The sequence below is a fragment of the Durio zibethinus genome, chromosome 1 (genome assembly GCF_047325235.1).
Source record: "Durio zibethinus cultivar Kanyao isolate XHJ-2024 chromosome 1, ASM4732523v1, whole genome shotgun sequence".
Classification (NCBI taxonomy): domain Eukaryota; kingdom Viridiplantae; phylum Streptophyta; class Magnoliopsida; order Malvales; family Malvaceae; genus Durio; species Durio zibethinus.
In genome coordinates, this window is record NC_143162.1 from 31,332,864 (window position 1) to 31,359,401 (window position 26,538).

Consider the following 26,538-nt stretch of genomic DNA (forward strand, 5'->3'; position numbering starts at 1 on the left):
TAAATAAACTTAATCATTAAGTAATTATCTGAGCAATAGAATTTTAACAATCCAACGAATCCCAGTTAGAATTTGATTCAGTATCTAATATTTCCCTACTTAATCAAGCTTGTATCTCTAATATTCTTTTGCTCCCTGCCATGAATAAACATACCAGGAATCTCTTCACTTCTTTTACCTTCCTTACACGTTGTGCTATCTTATTGAATCATGTTTTTGCATCGAAAAGTTATCACTTTCCTGCAATCGTTAACTTTGGTGCCTCCCATTCGGATACTGGTGCCTTCGCTGCTGCCTTCAATCAACCCAAGTCGCCTAACGGAGACACCTTTTTTCACATGCCTGCAGGAAGGTTATCCGATGGACGACTCATCATTGATTTCACCGGTTAGTATACCCTCACGGCCTTCAACTTTCAGTTTGTGTACTTCAGTCGTATATATTTCTTTGCTTCATAAAATTTTTCCTTCAGTCCTTATGCTTTCGACTATAACTTGTGTATGTTACTATTTGTGGTACAGCTGAGAGTATGCGTCTCCCATTCCTAAGCGCATACCTTGATTCACTAGCAAGCAATTTCAGGCATGGTGCGAATTTTGCGACCGTGGGATCTACCATAAGATTACCACAGATGATTATCCCCAATGGTCGATTCAGTCCGTTCTATTTGCGATTACAATATTACAGTTTGCCCAATTCAAAGCTAGGTCCCAGATGCTTAAGAGACGAGGTAAGTAATTTCGCACGTATATATTTTTTACAAAAGAAGCCTAATATAATAATAGGAGAAGACGTTATATATATTAATTAGATGTTATCACTTAAGAATCAATTGAGTTAAGCTCCTATTGATAACATAACATATCTTCACAAATCTTCAATTTTGGGTTGGCGTCACTAAATTGGTTGCTGTCAGAGCAACTTCCTATTAATAATGTTAGCAACAAAAACATTTTACCATATATAGGCCACTGATACGATCTTTCTTCTTAGGAGGAGTATATGCAAGTTTAATGACGAGGAAGGAATATTTTGCCAAAGCTTTATATACTGTCGACATCGGACAGAATGATGTCACTGAAAGTCTCTTTCTCAACAAGACAGCAACGGAGATCATAGCTGCTGTCCCTGATACAGTCAACCAGTTCATAGACAACATTAAGGTGATTCTCGGGCAAGATTGTTGGGGAGGGGGTTCAAAATTTTTGTTAGCATTTGTATTCATATTAAAGGGTTGGGTTAATTTGTGGATGCAGAATATAAACAGTTTAGGGGCTAGGTCGTTTTGGGTTTACAACACAAGGCCAATTGGGTGCTATCCAGCAATCCTGACCAGTTTTCCATTAGCAGAAAGGACTCTGCTGGTTGCGCAAAGCAATACAATGAACTAGTTCAGCATTTTAATGTGGCTTTGAAGAAGGCACTAGCTCAGCTCAGGAATGAATATCCTCTGGCAACAATTGTTTATATTGACATCTACTCTGCTTTATATTCGTTGTACACTAGCCCAGCCAAATATGGTAAGCCATATGACCTGGATTTTGAATGCTACTTGAAGTTTTTTTTTTTTTTATTAATGTTAATATAACTTAAAACATAATGCTAGTGTTGCAAATGCTAATCAATAAAAATGTCACATGTCATGATATTATAATTTATTGTTTTTTTGCCACAACGGCTTACTGTTAATTGAATTAGCATGTGGGACAAGTTGGACTTCGAAGTTTTGCTTTAAATTGAGCAATTCTAATCTTAAGTGTACTAATTATTGGAGTAATTAACATGAGTATTTTACTATTTTGTTAACCAACTCATTTTTCACTTTTACGATTATTTTTTTGAAATTTAAATTAAATACTTGCAGGATTTCAACTTTCGCTTGTGGCCTGTTGTGGCTGTGGAGGTGAGTACAACTACAACACAGCTGCCTCATGTGGAGAAACACTAAAGCGTGAATGGCACAAACATTGTTGTGATGGAGTTCACTTAACTGAGGCAAACATTGACGCATTCCTAGAAGATTGTAATGGAGTGGAAGGGGAAATAACTTTGTTTTGTTTGGTGTTTCCTTGTAGTTGAAAGGGGGATAGATTAGCATGAATCATGGGATTCATTTATGAACAAGTTTAATTGGTATTGTTTGAGAAAATAATTTAATTGAGTGAAATCATAGCAATTAGCATTAATTCATATATGAAAAATAATGTGGCTTTGAATTTTAAAAGTTCTTCAAAAATTTCCAATATCAACCAGTCAAATTTATCTAATTTGTCAAGGCCAAGATATCTATCTTGGCAGCGTCAAGAAAATACCACGTGTACGTTTAGCAATTCATAGACCGAACGTCTCTATTTTTTCCATTAATGCTTTCCCAAAAGCATATGTAGGCCTGTGCTAATTTTTCTCCGCGATGAAGTTTCCCACCATGTCCAAACAAGCCATATCCCTCTTCTATTTCATGCTCGTCCTACCCCATGCCACCATTTTGAACCCTGTCATCTATGCACAGAAACACTGTGATTTTCCTGCTATCCTTAACTTAGGTGACTCTAATTCGGACACTGGAGGATATGCTGCTGCCTTTTCTCCTCCCACTTCTCCTTATGGAGAAACCTACTTTCACATGCCTGCCCGCCGTTTCTGCGATGGGCGCCTTCTGATTGATTTCATAGGTATGTTATTCCTTCATTAATCATATTATTAGTCCAAGTTCACAGAGATGAACCATGTCGAAAGAGAAAGAAAAGAGTGTTTTCATTTGAAATATCAGCTCTTGTGTGTTTAATTTGAAAATTAAAAGGAAAATAAACAAATTCGAAACAATCTTACATTTAGCATAAGTCAACATACTTATTAATGTTATAGATTTTTCATGGTTATAAGTTCTCTTCCTTACTTTTTGACTTCTGATGTATCAGCTGAGTCTTTTGGCCTGCCATTTATTAATGCATATCTAGATTCACTGGGGACCAATTTCTCCCATGGTATAAACTTTGCCACGGCAGCATCAACAATCAGATTACCAGATAGTGTTATACCTAATGGTGGATTTAGTCCATTCTATTTGGATCTACAGTACTCACAATTTGTGCAATTCAAAAACAGATCAGAAATGATAAAGGAACAAGGTGAGTAAATATTTTTACGTACCATCCTTAATCACATTTTGTTTTCAATGAAAGTAGATTTCAATTGGTATAATCAATATTTGCAGCAAGATTTCATTGCTTTTTTTTTTTTTTTTGCCTCTGCATTCATAGGAGGGTTGCTTGCAAGTTTAATGCCCAAGGAAGAGTACTTTCCAAAAGCTTTATACACTTTTGATATCGGCCAAAATGATCTTGGTGAAGGGTTCTTTGCAAACTTGACAATAAATGAAGTCAATGCTTCCGTTCCTGATGTAGTCAACAAATTCTCTGAAAATATCAAGGTAATCCAATTGAGAATTATATTGAGGCGTTTGATTCGTAGTTCTATAAGTGTATCTTTTTTCCTCTCCTAAAATTGTGATCTTTGGGCCTAATAATTTTGGGATTTTGTTTTATGGAATGAGGTATTGGTTTTCTTTTTATTTTACATTTTGCAGAATATATATGGTTTAGGAGCAAGATCATTTTGGGTTCACAACACAGGACCAATTGGTTGCTTGCCTTACATTCTGACCGCATTTTCCTCAGAGGAAAAAGACTCTGCTGGTTGCTTAAAGCCTCACAATGAAGTAGCTCAGTATTTTAATCTCAAGTTAAAGGAGGCAGTAGCTCAACTCAGAAATGAATTTCCTTCAGCTGCATTCACATATGTAGACACTTACTCTGTCAAGTACTCCCTGTTTGCTGAGCCCCAAAAACACGGTATGCCCCTAGACTGCACAAGTTTGCTGAACTTTATGTAAAAAATAAAGGATTGTATGGGCTAGTTTTATATCTATTCTGAATTATTTTGCAGGATTTGAGCTTCCTCATGTGTCATGTTGTGGCTATGGAGGGCAATACAACTACAGCACTCAAGTTCTATGTGGAGGAACAATTACGGTTAATGGTACCGAGATATTTGTGGGATCATGTAAACGTCCATCAGTTCGCGTAGTTTGGGATGGAATTCACTATACTGAGGCAGCTAACAAGTTTGTTTTTGATCAAATTTCAACAGGATCGTTCTCAGATCCACCTGTTCCTTTGAACCGGGCATGCCAGAGGACTTGAGATTAACTTTTTTTGTTGAGCATAGACACATGAATAAACCAAAATCGAATTGGTTACAATGTATGTCATGTAATAAGTGTCTACCTCAGTAATAAAATTTGCATACTCATATGTCTAGCTAGTTGTATATCAGATTTTCATTATCAGTCCTAATATAAATAAAAATCTGCTTTATGGACGTCAAACGTGAAGGTGATATGGTCCCGTACTAGAGAGGTAGCATACAAGTGACATAATATTTCCAGTATTATTTCTCCGTATGGCCAATGGAGTCACCCGCTAACAACCTCATTTAAGAGTCTCTTTCTGCGTTTGGCCTCTTTCTTCCGTTTTCTTTCAACCTGAACCCAGTTTTAGCTGCTCAAGAAGTGCAACGACTGTTTGATGCTACAATTAACCATTCAACCATCATGATCTTTCTCTACTTGGAACCCGTCCAACCAATTTTTGGACTCTTATGTACTGATGGTTTGGCTATAAGTCTTAATTTGCCTTATTTCAGCCCATATCTGGATTCGTTGAGGTCCAACTTCACCTATGGTGCAAACTTTGCAGTACCAGCATCCACAATTACACAAGACAGGTTTATCAGAAGGTGGGTTTAGTCCTTTCCACCTACATGTGCAATCCTGGCAGTTCATGCAATTCAAATCCAGATCACAAATGACTAGGAAAAAGGGCAAGTAATTTTATTAATGCTAATAATTCTTACATATGTTTAAATTGTCATTGCTAATTTTCTGAATTGTCTGTCTAATCTTAGGTGGAGTACTTTTTCAAAGCTTTATACACTTTTAATGCATAAATTAAAAATTTTAAGTTTGCGAGTTATTTGGTTTTTTATGGAGAAAGAAGATGGGGTTTTGTTCTTCATGGAGAAGAAGCTAGGGTTTTGTGATTTTTTTTTTATGTTACGAGAAATTTTAGTCATTACATTTAATTTTTAACGTTTACTAATTATTTGGTTGAGGTGTAAAAGGTGTGAGAAAAAGATTTGACAAAGAAAAAGTTGAAAAAAAGCCTAATTAATTAAGAAAACTTAATTAATAGATAGTTTTAACTAATTAATAATTAAAATTTTAAAATATTTATTTTGAAAGACCCTCCAACTTTTATTTTTTTGTTATTAATAGTGTACTCCATGATTAACTATGTATATAATTTGTACACTACACTTGCATATATAAAACATAAACCCAAAATAGAAACCCTGCGGCCTGCACTTTGTGAATAACAATTTTTGTTGGCAAGGCCGAAGATGGTCAAGCCAGGCTGAAGAAGTCTGGGCCCTAAGACCCTAGCTATTCAGCCCTATACTTGGGGATGAATGGGCTTACCCTTGGCCATGACGCATTGGCACTAAGATATGAATATATGCTGCTTTTTTTTGGGCTATAATGGATGAAATCCTATGGTTGTATTGTTGCAGAATTTACACAATTTGGGAGCCATTGATCATTTTGGATGATCGAATGTCTTCCTTCCATACAACTTGGTCAATCTGCCAAGCGATGCAGTAGCTCAAATGGACAACGCCGGCTGTGCAAAATCTCACAATGAAGTGGCTCAGTATTTTAATCGGAAACTGAGCAAGCGGTTGTTCAATTGAGAGGCAACCTTCTATTAGCTGCAACCACTTACGTAGATGTTTTTTCAGTCAAGTATTCCCTCTTTAGTCTTTAGCCACCCAAAGAAGCCTGGTCGGTTACTCTTATCCATATAAGAAATTATTAACATTAGAATTCAACTATTACATCAATTATTTAGCTAACTATGCTTTATTGGAATAATTTCTAGGATTTGAGCACCCATTGGTGGTCTACTGTAGCTTTTGAGGTGTAAATAGGTTCTTTGTTAAGGTAAGAAAGCGTTACAAACAAATAAAACAAGGTGTGCCAGGAGATGACAAACAGAAAGATTGGAGCAAACTTTGAAGTATTAAGTGCGAAGGTAAATGGTGGTAAGTGGTGGTAAGTGGTGAAGTAAGGCTGAGTAAAAAAGAGAATGAGATTGAAAAAAATATTTAGAAAAAGTATTGCAAAGATAATTGAGTAAGTTTGGCAAAAGTCTCCAAAAGTCTCCTAATGAATTGAGAAACTTCTATTTATAGGTCTTCAAGAATAATAGTTACATATCTTAAGTATTGAATAGAAATAATGGTGAATAATGAGAGAATTGACTGTTACAAAATGTATAAATGTATTGATTAATGGGAGTTTAATCAACTTTTAGTGATAGGTATAGTAAATATAAAAGTTCACTATCTGTTCTGAAAAAAAAAAAAAAAGAAAAGCACTCATATTTCAAAGAAAGGTCAAGAAGAAACCTCTTAACTATCTTTATATCTGATCCATTAAGTCAAATTCTTCAGAACATCCCAATAGTGAAATTAACTCAAGAACCCTATCATATTTTTAGGTTATTTTTACTTTTTCTTTTAGTGAAGTAATATTTGGTAAAACGTTTTTTATGAAATAACTCTTAATGAAATAATTTGTGTTTCAAGAGTTTTCAGTAAAGGTGTTGCTTTTATTCCTTGATAAAGTTGTTCTGAAAATAATTATTTTGTGAAGGAGTTATTCCTTGAATAATTGTTCCATAAATAACTATTCTGTAAAAAGGTTATTTTATGAATAGTTGTTTCATAAAATAACTTTCATTGAAATAATCTTATCATTTGTTGCATAAAATAACCTTCATTAAAACAATTTTAATACATATTTTGACTTATTCTCAATTTTAAAAACTTTAAAAAAATTTAAAAGAATAAAATATTAGTAACCAAAATCAACTATCGATATTTTGCCCATGCATGAGAATTCTTAATATAAGAAGTTCTCATGCACTAATATAATAAAACAGTAAGAGCAAAAAATATATGAAAATAAAATATATTTATTCTTGTAATTTAAAAATATATGATATAAGTTTCATGAAAGAAAAAAAAATTATATATACTTGTGATTCATTGCCCCATGCATGAAAATTGTTTGATGAAAATAAAAAAATGTTTCATACATAGAATAAGTAAATTTTAATGTTGTAAATCAAAGAATTCCTATTAAACAGGTAATGTATGAAAGTGTAACATTAGTATTTCTCTAAAAAAAAAAAAAGGAATAAGTAGTGAAAGTTTTTTTTGGAGAAAATAGGAGAATAAGTTTTCTTTAAAAAAAATTAGGAAAATAAGTAATAAAAATGTTTTCTTAAAAAATAGGAAAATTATTAGAAGGAATAGATAAAAGAGTGTTTTCGTAAAAAAAAAATGAAAATTATTAAAAGAAATAGTTAATAGGAGTATTTTTCTAAAAAATAGAAGAATTATTAAAAGAAATAAGTAAAGGAGTGTTTCGTAAAAAAATAAGAAAACTATTAAAAATAATAGATAATAAAAATGTTTCTTAGAAATAAAATAAAATAAAATAAAATAAACAAATAATGAAGTTGTTCTATTTTATTCTTACACCATTTCCCTAAAAGAAAATCATGTATAAAACAAATAAATCTTCTTGATTTATGAAAATGCTAAATTAATGTAGGTATTTATTATATGTTTAAGTCAATATATGCCTCAACATCAAAAATATATATTATACACGTTTTGATGTCTTAAACAAATGTTTTTACATTGGAACAAAAAGAATAAAGTCAATTTTAACTCATTGACATTGGATTTGAATGGTGAGAATCTTTGACTTCGAGAAAAAATATAAAATAAGTACAATAATTAAATAAATAATTAAGTGAATCTTATTCTTAAAAGAAATTTTTATATCAGTATAGTAAAATATTTTATAGGATATAAAAAAGTATTAAAATTTTTTAAGAATAAAATCTAATGAAATTTGAAGAATAAAATTAAAATTTTAACATATCTTCACAAATCTTCAATTTTGGCTTGGCGTCACTAACTCGGTTGCAGTCAGAGCGACTTCCTATTAATAATGTTAACAACAAAGACATTTTAGCATATATAGGCCACTGATGCGATCTTTCTTCTTAGGAGGAGTATAATCAAGTTTAATGACGAGGAAGGAATATTTTGCCAAAGCTTTATATACTTTCGACATGGGACAGAATGATGTCACTGAAAGTCTCTTTCTCAACAAGACTGCAACGGAGATCATAGCTGCTGTCCCTGATATAGTCAACCAATTCAAAGACAATATCAAGGTAATTCTCGGGCAAGATTGTGGGGGAGGAGGTTCACAATTTTTGTTAGTATTTGTTTGATTCATATTAAAGGGTTGGGTTAATTTGTGGATGCAGAATATATACAGTTTAGGATCTAGGTCGTTTTGGGTTTACAACACAAGGCCAATTGGGTGCTATCCAGCAATCCTGACCAGTTTTCCATTGGCAGAAAAGGACTCTGCTGGTTGCGCAAAGCAATCCAATGAACTAGTTCAACATTTTAATGTGGCTTTGAAGAAGGCACTAGCTCAGCTCAGGAATGAATATCCTCTGGCAACAATTGTTTAAGTAGACATCTACTTTGCTTTATACTCGCTGTATACTAGCCCAGCCAAATATGGTAAGCCATATGACCTGGATTTTGAATACTACTTGAAGTTTCTTTTTTAATTATTTAATGTTATTTTTTTTAATGTTAATATAATTTAAAACATAATGCTAATGTTGCAAATACTAATCAGTAAAAATATGTCACATGTCGTGATATTATAATTGATTTTTTTTTTGTCACAACAGCTTACTATTAATAGAATTAGTATGTAGGACAAGTTGGACTAGGAAGTTTTGCTTTAAGTTGCGCAATTCTAATCTTCAGTGTACTAATTATTGGCGTAATTAACATGATTATTTTACTATTTTCTTAACCAACTCATTTTTCACTATGTAGATTTTTTAAAATTTTATATTAAATACTTGCAGGATTTCAACTTCCGCTTGTGGCTTGTTGTGGCCATGGAGGTGAGTACAACTACAACAAAGCTGCTTCCTGTGGAGAAACACTCAGCGTGAATGGCACTAGCATTGCGGTGGGATCATGTAAAGACCCATCTATTCGAGTAAGTTGGGATGGAGTTCCCTTAACTGAGGCAGCTAATAAGTTTGTTTTCTACCATGTTTCCACTGGAGCTTTCTCAGATCCACCTATTCCCTTGAAAATGGCTTGCCACCGCCAATAATCACATCAAAAATCCAACTTAATTTCTACCTAGTTTGGCCACAAGTGTTGACGCATTCCTAGAAGATTGTAATGGAGTGGAAGGGGAAAATAACTTTGTTTTGTTTGGTGTTTCCTTGTAGTTGAGAAGGGGATAGAATAGCATTAACCATGGGATTGATTTGTGAACAAGTTTAATTGGTATTGCTTGAGAAAATATTTTAATTGAGTGAAATCAAAGCAATTATCATTAATTCGCATATGAATAATAATGTGGCTTTGAATCTTAAAAGTTAAAAAATTTCCAATATCAACCAGTCAAATTTATCTAATTTGTCAAGGCCAAGATATCTATCCAAGAAAATACCTTGTGCACGTTTAGCAATTCATAAACCAAACGTCTCCTTTTTTTCCATTAATGCCTTCCCAAAAGCTTATGTACGCCTATGTTAATTTTTCTACGCTATGAAGTTTCCCACCATGTCCAAACAGGCCATATCCCTCTTCTATTTCATGCTCGTCCTACCCCATGCCACCATTTTGAACCCTGTCGTCTATGCACAGAAACGCTGTGATTTTCTTGCCATCTTTAACTTTGGTGACTCTAATTCGGACACTGGAGGATATGCTGCTGCCTTTTCTCCTCCCACTTCTCCTTATGGAGAAACCTACTTTCACATGCCTGCCGGCCGTTTCTGCGATGGGCGTCTTCTGATTGATTTCATAGGTATGTTATACTTTCATTAATCATTATTATTAGTCCAAGTTCACAGAGATGAACCATGTCGAAAGAGAAGGAAAAGAGTGTTTTCATATGAAATATCAGCTCTTGTGTGTTTAATTTGAAAATTAAAAGGAAAATAAACAAATTCATAACAATCTTACATTTAGCATTAGTCAACATACTGATTAATGTTATAGATTTTTCATGGTTATAAGTTCTCTTCCTTACTTTTTGACGTCTAATGTATCAGCTGAGTCTTTTGGTCTCCCATTTATTAATGCATATCTTGATTCACTGGGGACCAATTTCTCCCATGGTATAAACTTTGCCACGGTATCATCAACAATCAGACTACCAGATAGTGTTATACCTAAGGGTGTATTTAGTCCATTCTATTTGGATCTACAGTACTCACAATTTGTGCAATTCAAAAACACATCAGAAATGATTGAGGAACAAGGTGAGTAAATATTTTTAAGTACCATCTTTAATCACATTTTGTTTTCAATGAAAGTAGATTTCAGTTGGTATAATCAATATTTGCAGCAAGATTTCATTGCTTTTTTTTTTTTTTTTTTTGCCTTTGCATTCATAGGAGGGTTGCTTGCAAGTTTACTGCCCAAGGAAGAGTACTTGCCAAAAGCTTTATACACTTTTGACATCGGCCAAAATGATCTTGGTGAAGGGTTCTTTGCAAACTTGACAATAAATGAAGTCAATGCTTCCGTTCCTGATATAGTCCACAAATTCTCTGAAAATATCAAGGTAATCCAATTGAGAATTATACTGAGGCATTTGATTCATGGTACCATAAGTGTATCCATTTTTAAAATTGTAATTTTTGGGCCTAATAATTCTGGAATTTTATTTTATGGAATGAGGTATTGGCTTTCTTTTTATTTTACATTTTGCAGAATATATATGGTTTAGGAGCAAGATCATTTTGGGTTCACAACACAGGACCAATTGGTTGCTTGCCTTACATTCTGACCGCATTTTCCTCAGAGGAAAAAGACTCTGCCGGTTGCTTAAAGCCTCACAATGACGTAGCTCAGTATTTTAATCTCAAGTTAAAGGAGGCATTAGCTCAACTCAAAAATGAATTTCCTTTAGCTGCATTCACATATGTAGACACTTACTCTGTCAAGTACTCCCTGTTTGCTGAACCCCAAAAACACGGTATGCCCCTTGACTGCACAAGTTTGCTGAACTTTATGAAAAAATAAAGGATTGTATGGGCTAGTTTTATATCTCATTCTGAATTATTTTGCAGGATTTGAGCTTCCTCATGTGACATGTTGTGGCTATGGAGGGCAATACAACTACAGCACTCAAGCTCTATGTGGAAGAACAATTACGGTTAATGGTACCGAGATATCTGTGGGATCATGTAAACGTCCATCAGTTCGCGTAGTTTGGGATGGAATTCACTATACTGAGGCAGCTAACAAGTTTGTTTTTGATCAAATTTCAACTGGATCGTTCTCAGATCCACCAGTTCCTTTGAAACGGGCATGCCAGAGGACTTGAGATTAACATTTTTTGTTGAGCATAGACACATGAATAAACCAAAATCGAACTGGTTACAATGTATGTCATGTAATAAGTGTCTACCTCAGTAATAAATTTTGCATACTTATGTCTAGCTAGTTGTGTATCAGATTTTCATTATCAGTCCTAATATAAATAAAAATCTGCTTTAGTGACGTCAAACGTGAAGGCGATATGGTCCCGTACTCGAGAGGTAGCATACAAGTGACGTAATATTTCCAGTATTATTTCCCCGTATGGCCATGGAGTCTCCCGCAAACAACATCATATATGTCTCTCTGTGTTTGGCCTGTTTCGTTCGCTTTCTTTCAACCTGAACCCAGTTTTAGCTGCTCAAGAAGTGCAACGACTGTTTGATGACAATTAACCTCAACCATTATGATCTTTCTCTACTTTGAACCCGTCCAGCCAATTTTTGGACTGTTATGTACTGATGGTTTGGCTATAAGTCTTGATTTGCCTTATCTCAGCCCATATCTGGATTCGTTGAGGTCCAACTTCACCCATGGTGCAAACTTTGCAGTATCAGCATTCACAATTACACAAGAAAGAGGTCTATCAGAAGATGGATTTAATGCTATCTACCTACATGTGCAATCCTGGCAGTTCATGCAATTCAAATCCAGATCACAAATGACTAGGAAAAAAGGCAAGTAATTTTATTAATGCTAATAATTCTTACATATTTTTTAAATTGTCATTGCTAATTTTCTGAATTGTCTGTCTTATCTTAGGTGGAGTACTTTTCCAAAGCTTTATACACTTTTAATGCATAAATTAAAAATTTTAAGTTTTCGAGTTATTTGGTTTTTCATGGAGGAAGAAGATGGGGTTTTGTGCTTAATGGAAAAAGAAGCTGATTTTTTTTTTTACGAGAAATTTTAGGCATTACATTTAATTTTTAACGTTTACTAATTATTTGGTTGAGGTGTAAAAGGTGTGAGAAAAAGATTTGACAAAGAAAAAGTTGAAAAAAGGCCTAATTAATTAAGAAAACTTAATTAATAGATAGTTTTAACTAATTAATAATTAAAATTTTGAAATATTTATTTTGAAAGATCCTCGAACTTTTATTTTTTTTTATCATTAATCTAGTGTACTCCATGATTAACTATGAATATAATTTGTACACGACATTTACATGTATAAAATATAAACCCAAAATAGAAACCCTGCGGCCTGCACTTTGTGAATAACAATTTTTGTTGGCAAAGGCCGAAGTGGTCAAGCCAGGCTGAAGAAGTCTGGGCCCTGAGACCCTAGCTATTCAGCCCTATACTTGGGGCTGAATGGGCTTACCCTTACCCATGATGCATTGGCAATAAGATATGAATTCCTACGGTTGTATTGTCGCACAATTTGGGAGCCATGGATCATTTTGGATAATCGGATGTCTTCCTTCCATACAATTTGGTCAATCTGCCAAGCGATGCAGCAGCACAAATGGACAACGCCGGCTGTGCAAAATCTCACAATGAAGTGCCTTAGTATTTTAATCAGAAACTGAAGCAAGCGGTTGTTCAATTGAGATGCAACCTTCTATTAGCTGCAACCACTTACGTAGATGTTTTTTTAGTCATGTATTCCCTCTTCAGTCTTGAGCTACCCAAAGAAGCCTGGTCGGTTACTCTTATCCATATAAGAAATTATTAACATTAGAATTCGACTATTACATTAATTATTTAGCTAACGATGCTTTATTGGAATAATTTCTAGGATTTGAACATCCATTGGTTGCCTGCTATGGCTATAGGGGTGTAAATAGGTTCTTTGTTGAGGTGAGGTGGCATTACAAACAAGTAAAACAAGATGTTCAGGAAGACGGCAAAAATGAAAGTTGGAGCAAATCCTGAAGTATTGAGTGCAAAGGCAAGTGAAGTTAGATGGTGTAGTAAGGCTAAGTAAAAAAGAGAATGAGATTGAAAAAAGGATTTAGGAAGAGAATTGCAAAGAGAGTTGAGTAAGTTTGGCAAAAATCTTCAAAAGTCTCTCAATGAACTGAAGAAACTCCTATTTTAAGTTTAGCAAAAGTCTCTAAAAGTCTCTCAATAAACTAAGGAACTCTTATTTATAGGTCTTCAAGAATAAGAGTTACATATCTTGAATATTGAATCGGAATAATAGTGAATAATAAAAAAATTGACCATTACAAAATCTATGAATGTATTGATTAATGAGAGTCTAATTAGCTTTTAGTGATAGGTATAGCAAAAATAAAAGTTCATTATCTATTCTGGAAAAAAAAAAAAAGAGAAGCATTCATATTTCAAGGGAAAGTTAAGAGGAAACCTTTTAACTATCTCCATATCTAATCCATCAAACCAAACTCTTTGGAATATTCTAATAGTGGAATTAACCCAAAAACCCTATTATATTCCTGGGTTATTTTCACTTCTTCTTTCAATGAAATAATATTCGGTGAATCTTTTGTGGAATAACTCTTAGTGAAGCAAATTGTGTTTCAAGAGTTTTTAATAAAGGTGTTACTTTTGTTCCTTGAGAAGGTTGTTCCAAGAATAACTATTTTATGAAAGAATTGTTCTTTGAATAGTTGTTCCATAAATAGCTATTTTGTAAAAAGGTTGTTCTACGAATATTTATTCTGTAAAATAACTTTTACCAAAACAGTCTTATCACATCGTCCATAAAATAACATTCACTGAAACAGTCTTGATACATGTTTTGACTTATTTTTAATTCTAACAACTTCTGAGAAATATAAGAGAATAAAATATTAGTAACCAAATCAGCTATCTACATTTTGCCTCTGCATGAGAATTCTTAATATAAGAAGTTCTCATGCACCAGTATAATGAAAAAGTAAAAGAAAAAAAATATGAAAATAAAATATATTTATTCTTATAATTTAAAGATGTATGATATAAGTTTCATGAAAGAAAAAAATTTATATATATATTTGTGGGTGTAAATGTGTATATATATTTGTGGGTGTAAATGTGTGGATTCATTGCCCCTTGTATGAAAATTGTTTGATGAAAATCAAATAATGTTTCATGCATAGAACAAGCAAATTTTAATGTTGTAAATTAAAGAGTTACCTGTTAGACAAGTAATGTATGAAAGTGTAAGCCATAACATTAGTGTTTCTCTAAAAAAAAAAAAGAATAAGTAGTTAAAGTGTTTTCTTGAGAAAATAAGAGAATAAGTAGTGGAAGTGTTTCTTTAAAAAAAAAAGAATCATAATAAAAGTGTTTCCCTAAAAAATAGAAAAACTATTAAAAGGAATAAGTGAGAGAGTATTTCCGTAAAAGAAAAGAAAATTATTAAAAGAAACAAGTACTAGGTGTGTTTTTTTTTAAAAAAATAGAAGAATTATTAAAATGAATAAGTAAGGGAGTGTTTCCCTAAAAAAAAAGAAACTATTAAAAAGAATCAATAATAAAAATGTTTCTTAAAAGTAAAATAAAAAAAAAAAAACAAATAATGAAGTTGTTCTATTTTATTGTTACACCATTTCCTTAAACGAAAATCATGTGTAAAACGAATAAATCTTCATGATTTATGAAAATGCTAAATCAATGTAGGTATTTATTATATGTTTGAGTCAATATATGCTTCAACATAAAAAATATATATTATACACGTTTTGATGTCTTAGCCAAAATGTTTTACATTGAAACACAAAGAATAAGGCCAATTTTAACTTATTGACATCGGACTTGAATGGTGGGAATCTTTGACTTCTTTGCTTTTATTTATTATTATTTTTATTACTTATAAATTGATTTATATTGAAAACTAAGAATATAGAGCATTATGTGAAATCTTATGGCAAATATTTCAAGATATAAAATAAGTAAAATAATTAAATAAATAATGAAGTGAATCTTATTCTTAAATGAAAATTTTATAACAGTATAGTAAAATATTGTATAGGATATCAAAAAGTGTTAAAATTTTTTAAGAAAAAAATCTAATGAAATTTGAAGAATAAAATTAAAATTTTAAAGATTTTGTTAAAGATCTTTTTAAATAAGGAAAATAAATGTTTGTTATTAAAAAAAATTGATTCTCTTGACTCTATAAATTATATTGAGAAAATTTTCAATTCAAAGTTAAGTGAAAATCTAATTCTTTTGAAAAAAATTTTGATCTTATGAACAAGTAAGTATTCATCTCTCTTTTTTTTTTTTTTACTATTTGACTTTTTTTAGGCTATTTGATTTTTTATTTTTTTGAATAAATAAAAAAGTTATTATGTGTGTTTAAGAAAAACTAATCTAAATTTTGTTGCCAATTTCTTGTAGGTATTCTTCACTGTCAATGCTAAGAATCAATTATAGCTAGCCTTCCCACATTGCTCGAGCTCTTGTGAGGAAAAAAAATAGTATTCCAAAAGATTCTATTCTAAAAGTGCATCTTGAAAAGAAAGTACGTCTTTGCGTTGGAAAGAATTGTGTACTTCTTTTTATCCTTGAAAATTGGTCAGATAAAATCATTAAAAATGGAGGAAAGTGCGTGAGAGAAAATTTTCTTCTTATCAAAGTGCTCATGTTGGCTATTCTTGGCAAAGTGTTGGTCCTGAAGCATCGACTTATATAATTTATATTCCAAGTTTCTCTATTCTGAAGTTCAAGTTTGAGTGTGAAGAATTTTCACTTTTTGTTACTAAGTTTGGTTCAAATTCACAACCTGTTCAAGGTTGAGAAGATTGGGTGAACAAAGTAATTGAAAAGCCTACTTATATAAAAGTTTTATCTTCAGTAGGAGTGCTTAATGTTGTATGAGTTACATCCAAACTTCATATTCGTAGGGAAGGTAGAAAGGATGTATGGTATGCTATTCTTGCTAGATGGAGTACTTTTTCTCATACTATGATCATTGCTTGAGGATAGTTCACTTTTACTCTTGAAGACATACGTGTTCTTTTTGAACTTCATTGTCTTTGGAAACATAATATTTGTACTATTGAATTGTCTGAAAGGAAGGAGAAAATTCATAGCTTTTTTTTTGTGATTTACTCAAGTGCCAAAGGGATAAATCAAAGGTAGCTAGATTATCTAATTAAGTATGACTTTTTTTTTTTACAAATTTAAAGCAAAAAAAGGTGAAAGTAACTCTTTTAAATTTTCTAATTCTTAGTATGAATTGAAAGCACTGTTAATGATGTGGTTAGTTCGACATATATTTCTAGGATGGCCAAATGATGGAATTAATTCAGCTCACATTCCTATAGCTATTAAAATTGCTAAAGGTATGTGTTTCTCATTAGCTCTTTTTTATTTAGGATCACTTTATAGGCTATTGTATTTATATCTTTCCAAGACTGAAACATCAATTGGTCGACATAAGATTCTAACATATATCCATATTTCTTTTATTCAGATATGCTTATGAGAAAGATTTAGTGTTTGTGCTCTAATATCTAATCTGAATCTTTCACCAACTACTTTTTCATCTGGCTTTCTCTTCAAAAATAATTATAGAACTTCGGCCTGGCATAATTAGAGTACAAAGAGAAGTGTTCTTGAAGTGTTAGATATATCTATAGAGTTCATTTGGCACCCATACTTACAGATGAAAAATGGCTATGGGGATCTTGTTTCTTACTATACTTCAAGCCAACCTCGTTCTTAGACATTAAGCTACCAAGAAATTGAGTTCTATTTCTAGGTCAATTGTATTATATTACTTTTTATGATAGAGAATACTGGTGTTGGCATTGATAGAGATTCATATTTCGTTGAAGTATATTCAATATGTAAAGTTGCACATCAATTTGGGTATGATCAAATGATTCTACATGCTCCTCTTATGCCTTTGGATGAAGATTTCTTCTCTTATATTTCTAAGTTTCTTTTCGATAAGGTTCAAAAGAAACATAAAGAGGGTAGATGTTATGTTGTGCCAGCATTTGATAGAGTTAGCTACTATAGTTTTGAATGGCTTGCTTATTAAGATTAGTGTATTTCTAATTGGAAAACCTTTTGTATATAGTTGTTTAATTCTAAGAAACATATCTCAATTTTCAATATTTCTTGGAGTGACATATTTTTGCACTTGATACACGTTTCATCCAAAGAAAAAGAAAAAACATGTGAAAATCAAATAGATGAAAAAAGCACTAGTTTTATTCTTCCCATGCTTCATGTCAATCAAGAAAAAAATGTTTTCTCATAAAGTAAATTCTTCTTATTTTTTCATTCTTTTTTTTTTTAAAGATATGTATTTCATCTTTATGTTCTGCTTTTGTAGGAGAAACTTATTCAAAAGAAAAGACTTATTATTAGTGATGGTGAAGAGTCTTGTGATATGGTCCATACTTTTCTAATGTTGATGATAATATTGAAAAAGATGATGATGAAGCTGATGTTGAAAATGTCCAAGTAGATAATTCTGGAACCTTAGTTGATATTAAGGCTCAAACTATTCAAACTCAACTTGTTCAGACATTGTTGTTTCTGATATTGCTCTTTAAGTTTCTTCCTTTTCAGTATCAAGACATAATGATGCTATTAGTGTTTTTGATGCTCTTGACACACATTCTGAGAATCTTCTGGCTAAAATGAATTTTCATGATTTTTTTGTTTTATCACAATATGTAAAATATTTAGACTATATTTATCAGAAAGAATGCAAATTTTGGAATACATATATCTTTCAAAGTGAAGATTTTATCTCTTACAATTTAGATGTTTTGGGAAAAGCTTTGTTGATTACAAATACCCCATTTTTTTATATTTCTTTCGAAAGATTATAATTGATGTTGTAGTTTATGGATAATGCCTTAAAAGCTAGATTCAGACTTTAGTGTATTGACATATATATGTCTAAAACCAAAGCTTTTCTTTTTGTAGAAATTGAGAAAACTAAAATAGAAACAAAATTTGAAAAGATTACAAAAAAGATTACCTTGCTTCAAAAAAAAATTAGAGTTGTAAAGAGATCATCAGACTAAGTTACGGAAGAAGTTAGAAGCTATTTCTCAATTTAGCAAGACTAACTCTTCTCCATGGAGCTACATAGTCAATTAGATCTTCTGTTATTGTTTATTTAGTTCAAAATTTATTTTTTTAAATTTTTTTTATCTTAGTGGTGGTTGAACATTTTTTTTATATTGACATTTTTTTTATTTCTCCATTGCTAGTACTTGTTCTTCATTTCTACATATATACAACCAATGAGAATTTTTTCTCAATTTACATTAAAAAGAGAGTATTTGTTAACTTAATGTTCAAGAGATTAATTCAATCCTTTTAAAAAGCATTAAAGTTGCAATCAGAAGCATCAAGAGAAATGATTTTCATCATAGTACTTAAGAGATTAAGACCAAGAAATAAGTGATAGAGCTAAGGCCAATAATTGTATTTTCAATTTATAAAAGAGAGGTAATTCTCAACTTGGTATCAAACGAGCTTATTTGATAGCAAGTACAAACAATAAAATTACGGCCAAAGAATAAACCATATAGCTATGGCCAAAGAATAATTTTCAATTTGGAAATAATTCTAAAATTAGTACTAAAGAGGTTCATTTGATAGCAAGTATTAACAATAGAATAATGACAAAAAAAAAAGAGCAATAAAGTTGCAGTCAATGAGTGATTCTCAATTTCATACTAGGAAGTAAATTCTAAATTCTCAACCCCAAAAGAAATACATCAAACTCTATTATGTATTAAACAGATAGTTTTTTCTCAACTCAATACCAAATAGATTAATTTAATTTAAAGCAAAAAGTGTTAAATTAAGACTAATAAAAGTGGATTCAACATAGTAGACATATCAACTTTGTATCTCAATTTGATTTTAAAGATTAATCCCATGTACAATTGAAGAAAACTTTCAACACAGTTTAGGATAAAAAGATAGGTTTCTTTACCTAATGTAGACACCATATTTAGTCCGGACCCAAGCCCATTGGGCCTGGTCCAATAGGATTTGGGTCTAAGCTCATTGGACTCGGTTTAGGATCCAATTAGCTGGCCCTAATGGGCTTTTATTTTTATTTTCATTATTTAATATATATTTTTTTATTTTTATTTTTATTTTATCTATTAATATTTTTATTATTTATCTACTTTTATTTTTATTTTTATTATTTATTTCTTTTATTTATCTATTTTTTTATCTATTAATATATTTATCTTTTTATTTTGATTAATTTTTGGTTAAGATTAGGATAAAAAAATTGGAATGAATTTGGCTGTGATTTGAGAATTGACAGAGTTGAGATTAGATTCAAAGATTGAATCCAAATATCAAAAAGAGTTGAGATTGATCAGAAACTCTTCTGATCAATCTCTATAAATAGATGCTGGAAGAACAAAAGAAAATACACAGAAAAATGCAGACATAGAGGAGAAAAAGAAGCTAAAAAAGGGTTTTTGTGAGTTAGAATAATTTTAGGAATCGGTGGAGAATTTTTAGAGAATTTTTTGCGAATTGTTTTTCTGGAAATTTTTGAAAAATTTTCAAATTTTGGTTGAATTTTTCGGTGACTTTTCTGGCCAAGTTTGAATTTTTCGGCCAACTTCCCAGTTTTCGACGACTATTTCCAAAAATTGATCAGTTTTTCGGTGAACTTTCGATGAAAAACTCAGATTTCGATGAAACTTTTCAGAATTCGACAAGATTCAACCAGAGTTCTTCGTGGTTTAAAGAGAAGGGAGAGAAAAAGAAAGGAAGAGAGAGAGAGAGGGGAGGAGAAATTTGCTAAAAAACAGAGGGATTAGTCTTTTATACCCATCGAAAACGACGTCGTTTTCGCGTTACTATTCCCAAAAGATCCGCGCGTTTTGCCAAGATCCGACTTGACCCGAACGCCAACCCGCTTTCGACCCGTGTCTCCGAGCCGTTAGTCGAGCCGACACTCTCGAGCCGCGTCTCCGAGTTATTTTTCTTTCTCAAGTCGAGCCGAGTCGCTAAGCCGAGCCGTTCTCAGGTTTATTTTTTTATTATTATTATTATTATTATTATTATTATTATTATTAGATTAGATTTGTTTAATATATTTTTATTTTTATTTTTATTTAAATAAAATTTTAAAAAATATTTTTGAGGAAAAGTTGAAAGTATCAATTTTCCTTGAAAATGAGCTTTCTAAAAAGGATTTTTGAGGAAAAGCTGAAAGTATCAATTTTTCTTGAAAATAAGCTTTCTGAGGAAAAGTTAAAAGTATCAAATTTTTTTTTAAAATAAGCTTTCTAAAAAAAATATATTTTTGAGAAAAAGTTGAAAGTATCAATTCTCCTTAAAAATAAATTTTCAAAAATAGATTTTTGAGAAAAAGTTGAAAGTATCAATTTTCTTTAGAAACAAGTTTTTAAAAGTGAATTTTTGAGGAAAAGTTGAAAGTATCAATTTCCTCGAAATTAAAAGTTTCAAAAAAATATTTTTGAAAAAAAGTTGAACGTATCAATTTTCCTTAAAAATAAGTTTTCAAAAATGGGATTTTGAGGAAAAGTTGAAAGTATCAATTTTTCTTGAAATTAAAGTTTTCAAAAAAATATTTTGGGAAAAAATTGAAAGTATCAATTTTCCCTTTACAAAAGCAATCGTTTTTTTCCTTCCTTTTTATTTTCTAGAATTTTTTTAATACTAAATAATCCGACAACAGAGCCTCTACAAATGAAACAGTAGTTTTCTTGCATACTCTTGAGGTGAGGGAATTTTTTTAATTTTCTGCTAAAAGTATTAGAGTCAATTGAGAATAATTTCTAATAATTAATTACTTGGTAAATTTTTAAAGCTTATTGGATAACACAAAATTAAGCTGGTACCATCTTTTGATAGGCATTGTGAAGGTGCTATAACATTTCTCACACGTAACTGAACTCCCGAACTCTATTCTGGTTAGTAGACCCGAACTTATTCTTTTAGGGACCCTTAAACTTAGGTATTTTCTGAAAGGATAAATTTCTTAGGTGATCAATCGCACCGAGATAAAAAAGATTGGTGACGACTCCTTCAAGTCAATGTCTAGCGATAGATCCCCGGATCTAGATGTTATGACAGCTTGGTGACTCCACTAAGAAAGTCTGAGAGTCAGGCCAGCAAATAAATTTGTGTTATCCAAAAGTCTAATAAAATTGGACCTTTTGTATAGATTTTTTTTATTCATTCATGTTTATTTACTTTATTAAATTCATATACATATGCATAACATGAGCTCTGTACCCGAGCTCTGTCCCTCTAAGAGGGAGTAAAGTACCTATTGCTTTCGTGAGGTTTAATGCCTCCGCAGTGGCTAGCAAAATACTCCCACTTAAATTGAACTTTTTTTGCTTGTAGCCTGTAATAAGTGAGGATTAAGGTGCCTTACTAGTCTATGATGGACAATGATATAAGGAGCAATTTTGGAGCCTTTAGACTTTAGCCTTGAACTACATATAAGTGAACCTTAGAAGTGCCTAACCCTAAGATAGAGCCCTTTTTACCCAATAATAGATATACCCTGAAATTAAGACACAAAAGGGTGTTTATCTAATCATTTTGATTGTCTGACTTTGTGCATCATTTTCATTACCATATGTAACATTATGCATCGGCATCACTTTCAGTTCATCTGTGAAACTAACTATATTGTTTGTCAGATTTTATGCATCTGTACTATTTTCATGATCATGTTTTAACATCCATTTCATATTAGATTTCATCCATGAAAATATACATTTCATTCGTGCATCAACGTATCATACATAAAGCATAACGTAGCATTTCTAATCATAATTGTGGTGCTAAAGGTTCAAGGATAGCTCCATCTAACGAGAACCCTATCCATCAATACAACACAAGAGCTAGAACTAAACAAATGGAGCAGAAAAACTCTCATAAATTTGAAAAGCTAGAAAAAGCACAGGAAAAGATTGAGAATGAGTTAAGTAAAATTTTGGATGCTCTCAACAAATTAAATAAGGGGAAAAGAGTAGAAGAGAACACAAGCCAACAAGGCCCTGCATCGTAAGAAGTGACTGACCCTCTATATCCACCTGGTTTTGATCCACCTCAAGCCCAGTCTACACAAGAGGTTCTACCACAACACTTCACATATCCTGGAATGCCATCAGTTTCTAATCCAGGGTATTACCATAGCTATGTAAATCCTATCTTTACTAAAAAGGTAGTTGAACCAATTCAAATCCCTGATCTGGATGAACTGAAAGGAAAAGACAAGAAAAAGATAAAAGTAAAAGCTCAAGAAAACTCCAAAATTAGTATGCTAAAACAAAGGCTACGGGCTATGGAAGAAATTGGTTTCTATGGTTCAGTTGATGTTATTGGGCTTTGCTTAGTCCCTGATGTGGTCATTCCTTCTAAGTTCAAAGTACTAAAATTTAAAAAATATGATGGCACAAAGTGCCCAAAAACTCATATTACCATGTATTATCGAAAAATGGCAGCCCATGCTCATGATGAAAAGCTACTAATACATATTTTTCAAGATAGTCTTACTGGTTCTGCTGTTAGATGGTACATCTAGTTAGACAGAGCTTGCATCCGTTCCTGGAGTGACATGGCCCATGATTTATCAGTCAGTATTGATATATCATGGATTTGGCTCCTGATCGTTTGTCTTTACAAAACTTGGAAAAAAAGGCCAATAAGACTTTTAAAGAATATACCCAGAGGTAGAGGGATATTGCTTCTCAAATACAACCTCTTCTGACTAAGAAAAAAATTACAGTGTTATTTATCAGTACTTTGAAATCTCTCTATTATGAAAGGATGGTAGGGAATGCAACAAAGAATTTTACCGACATGGTGATCTCTGAAGAAATTATTAAAGGTGCCATCAAGAATGGCAAGTTGAAAGGAAGAGAAACTAAGAAAGCATCAAAAAAGAAAGAAACTGAAGCTCAAGTTGTGAGCTTTGATAGGCAACAATTCAGGGGTTATCAACCCTATCCACCCCAAGGTTACTCTCTATACTATCCTGTTGTGAATAATACCTCATCCTACCCATACCAGCTAGCTTCACAACCACCTTATTCTTCCACATACCGATCAATTTTTAACCCTTAGATCTTACATATAGCTTTAACATTCAAACTCCTGCAATAGCCCAAATTCACCCTATCAACCCAGCAAATGGTTCATGATAGCAACAGATTACTCGAAAAAAACTTGTATTTGATCAAATCCTCATGACTTATACGGAGTTATATCGAGAACTCTATAATAGCCATTTGATTGCTCCTAACCATGTGAACCCACTTAAGTCACCCTACCATAAGTGGTATGATCCTATAGCCCACTACGATTACCATTATGGAATTACTGGCCATTCTAATGAAACTTGCACTGCTTTAAAGCACAAGGTGCAACGATTAATCAATGATGGAATGGTAAGTTTTGATCAAAGAAAAGCAACAACACCTAATATTAGTGGCAATCCACTACCAAATCACAATGTTAATGCTCTGAGTGAAAATCAAGAACACATTGGTCAGAAACGGTCCGGAGAGTCATAATGAATTGAAGGGCAAGATGTCAATAGAGATTCTGCACTTGATTGCATAGGGGGATAATTTTGGAGAATGGAGATAAGGCCGGTTGAAAGTTTTTTTTTTATTTTAGGATTTTTTTAGAGTAATGTTAGGTTTCTTTTTTGCAATATGATTTCACTTGTTATCATTTTAATAAAGGCAAGTTAATGTATTTCATTACATTTTCTCTTTCACTCGACCATTACTCCATGCTCTGTTACCTTTTATAAATTTATATTCCCACTCTCAAATTTCAGATGATGAATATTTAGACAATGATAACAATAATTATGGGATTTAATTTTAAGAAATCATCCACATTAATATGAGGAGATCATTTGAGCAAAAAAGTAAACTGTTACCAGAGGTGAAATAGATATGTCTTAAAGATGTGTAATATTTTATACAGATTCATGAACTTTGTTCAATAGATGATGTTCAAAAAAGGTATTCACAATTGAGATAAAAAATGACCAACTTTCTTTTACCATTTGAAAAACTATTTATTGCTACCCCTTTGAGCCTATTATGATTTTTTCCCCAACCAAGGATCACCATTTACACTGGAAGGTAATTTTTTAAAAAAATTACAAAAGGTCTCAAAGATGAAAAGAGAAAGAAAAGCAAAAGAAAAAATAAATACCACACATAATTTGGGATAAAATAATAAAAATCCTTTGTGTGAAGAAAGGAAAAATAGTGATGTGGGGGCAAAATACCAAGTTGCATCAAATGATCCTTTGGTCTTGAACCTTTTAATACATGTTTTGAGCCTATTATATCCATTTCTTTTATGACCCCTCACCTTGACCTACATTACAACCTTGAAAAGTCCATTTGAATCAAATGTGAATGCTCAACTTGAATGATCATATTTTGAACGAAGGCATGCTTATGATAAAACAATGGAATCATGCTACATTGCTCTAAAGTTTGATGTGTGGAAAGATATCAACAATGGATGAAAAATGAGAAAAGGAAAAGAAGATGATGAAAAATGAAAAAATGAAAAAAATGGAGAAAAAAAAAGAAAGAAAAAAAATGAAAAAAAGATTCAAATTGAAAACCTGAAAAGGGGATTTGGATAGAAAAATATCTAGGTCAAATGGTTCACATGGATGGAAGATCAAAGATATCTGAAAATCCCTCAAAGACTGAGGTAAAGTTCATCAAGCTCAAAATGACTTCAACAGTAAATGAAATGAGTTTTTTAAAAAAAAATCCTAGATTAATGTTGAGAATTGCCTGAATATGCATCATTTGGACATACCATTCACCTTGTGTTCTCTTATTGTTACATCCCTAGAATAAATCAAGAAAATGTATAAGTGCATTATAATTGTCAAGAATTGAAATGATGATGAATGAATGACAATGTGCATAAAAAAATCTTGCATCTTAAAGAGAAATCTAAGATGATGGTGGTAACAAAATGAAAAAATGGTAAAAACCTAAAAGATATGATTTGAAAAGACATATGATGTGACCAAATGAAGAATATGATGATGGATTAGACAATAAAATAAAGATGGGACAAATATTGAAAAGTGATATAATCAAGTGATGAATATGGGGATGTATTGGTTGATTTAACCTATGAGTTATGGTTAAGTGATGAAAATGATATGGAACAATAGATGAAACTGGTGCTGAGAAGCTTATGAATGATGACCAAGTGATGAGTACAATGATGAATTGGTCGACATGACTTGTAAGTTATGATTGAATGATAAAAATAATCAGTGGATAAAGTTTGTTTTGGAATAGTTAAGGTTGAAAAACCTATAAGTATAACCTAGTTCGGAATGGTTAATGCTGAGACACCTATGAGTAATGACCCAGAGATGGTGGATGAAACTTGTTTTAAAATTTGTTAGTGCTGAGAAGTCCATGAATGGTGGTCAAGTGATGATCGATTGATGAAACTTGTTTCAAACTATTGAGAAACTGAACAAGGAAGACATACGAAATGATGAAGTTTCGAGAGCCATATTACCATAATTATTTAAAATTTTGTTACATAGACGTCTGCATTACATGCATCATGGTGGCATCGTCGCTTGAATAGTATATGCACATAAGTTGATGAATAAACTTTGTTTGGACATGCATGGCAATATGAGAATATAGGTTGCCGCATTTGCATCATTAAGAAGGCATTTACATCTTTGGTCATAACATTCATTCATGCAAAATTTTGAGTCACTTGAAAAAATTATGAATATTTTGATGAGAATTTTCGAGAATTCAAATAAGAATCTTTGAGTTTCGAACTGAGAATCTTTGAGTTTCGAACTGAGAATCTTTGAGGAGTGAAACCCTAAAGTTCATCGAATGTGAATCTTCAAACTAGAATGAAAAGTTTTAAACTTTTAGATGTGAATCCCTAAAATACAAAGCTTCAACTTTTTGGATATGAATCTCTAAAATTTTTTAAATGAGAACTTTTGAACTTAGATGTGAAACTTTAAGTTTTATTGCTGGG

The 26,538-nt window shown here is 31.9% G+C and overlaps 2 protein-coding genes and 2 pseudogenes across 4 annotated transcripts; all 4 read left to right on the forward strand.

Annotated features, from left to right (window-relative positions):
* Positions 1–45: 45 nt before the first annotated feature.
* LOC111310768 (esterase-like) lies at positions 46–2,224 on the forward strand (annotated as a pseudogene). Its single transcript, XR_016344134.1, has 5 exons — positions 46–387; positions 522–730; positions 994–1,163; positions 1,257–1,520; positions 1,865–2,224. The product of XR_016344134.1 is annotated as an esterase-like (transcript).
* Positions 2,225–2,368: 144 nt separating this feature from the next.
* On the forward strand, positions 2,369–4,313 carry LOC111310769 (esterase-like). Of its 2 annotated transcripts, none has more exons than XM_089764911.1 (5): positions 2,369–2,672; positions 2,958–3,128; positions 3,261–3,430; positions 3,587–3,851; positions 3,946–4,313. In XM_089764911.1, exons 1-5 carry the CDS (start codon positions 2,411–2,413, stop codon positions 4,200–4,202), a joined length of 1,125 nt encoding a protein of 374 aa, XP_089621037.1. In that variant the 5' UTR covers positions 2,369–2,410; the 3' UTR covers positions 4,203–4,313. The 2 variants fall into 2 exon arrangements, with proteins under 2 accessions (XP_089621037.1, XP_022765910.2); XM_022910175.2 differs by having other exon boundaries at positions 2,371–2,672; positions 2,919–3,128.
* Positions 4,314–8,186: 3,873 nt separating this feature from the next.
* On the forward strand, positions 8,187–9,498 carry LOC111312300 (esterase-like; annotated as a pseudogene).
* Positions 9,499–9,686: 188 nt separating this feature from the next.
* LOC149520536 (esterase-like) lies at positions 9,687–11,699 on the forward strand. The gene is made up of 5 exons (XM_089764921.1): positions 9,687–10,057; positions 10,305–10,514; positions 10,650–10,819; positions 10,969–11,233; positions 11,328–11,699. The coding sequence occupies exons 1-5, from the start codon at positions 9,796–9,798 to the stop codon at positions 11,582–11,584; spliced, it is 1,164 nt and encodes a 387-aa protein (XP_089621047.1). The 5' UTR covers positions 9,687–9,795; the 3' UTR covers positions 11,585–11,699.
* The last annotated feature ends 14,839 nt before the right edge of the window (positions 11,700–26,538 follow it).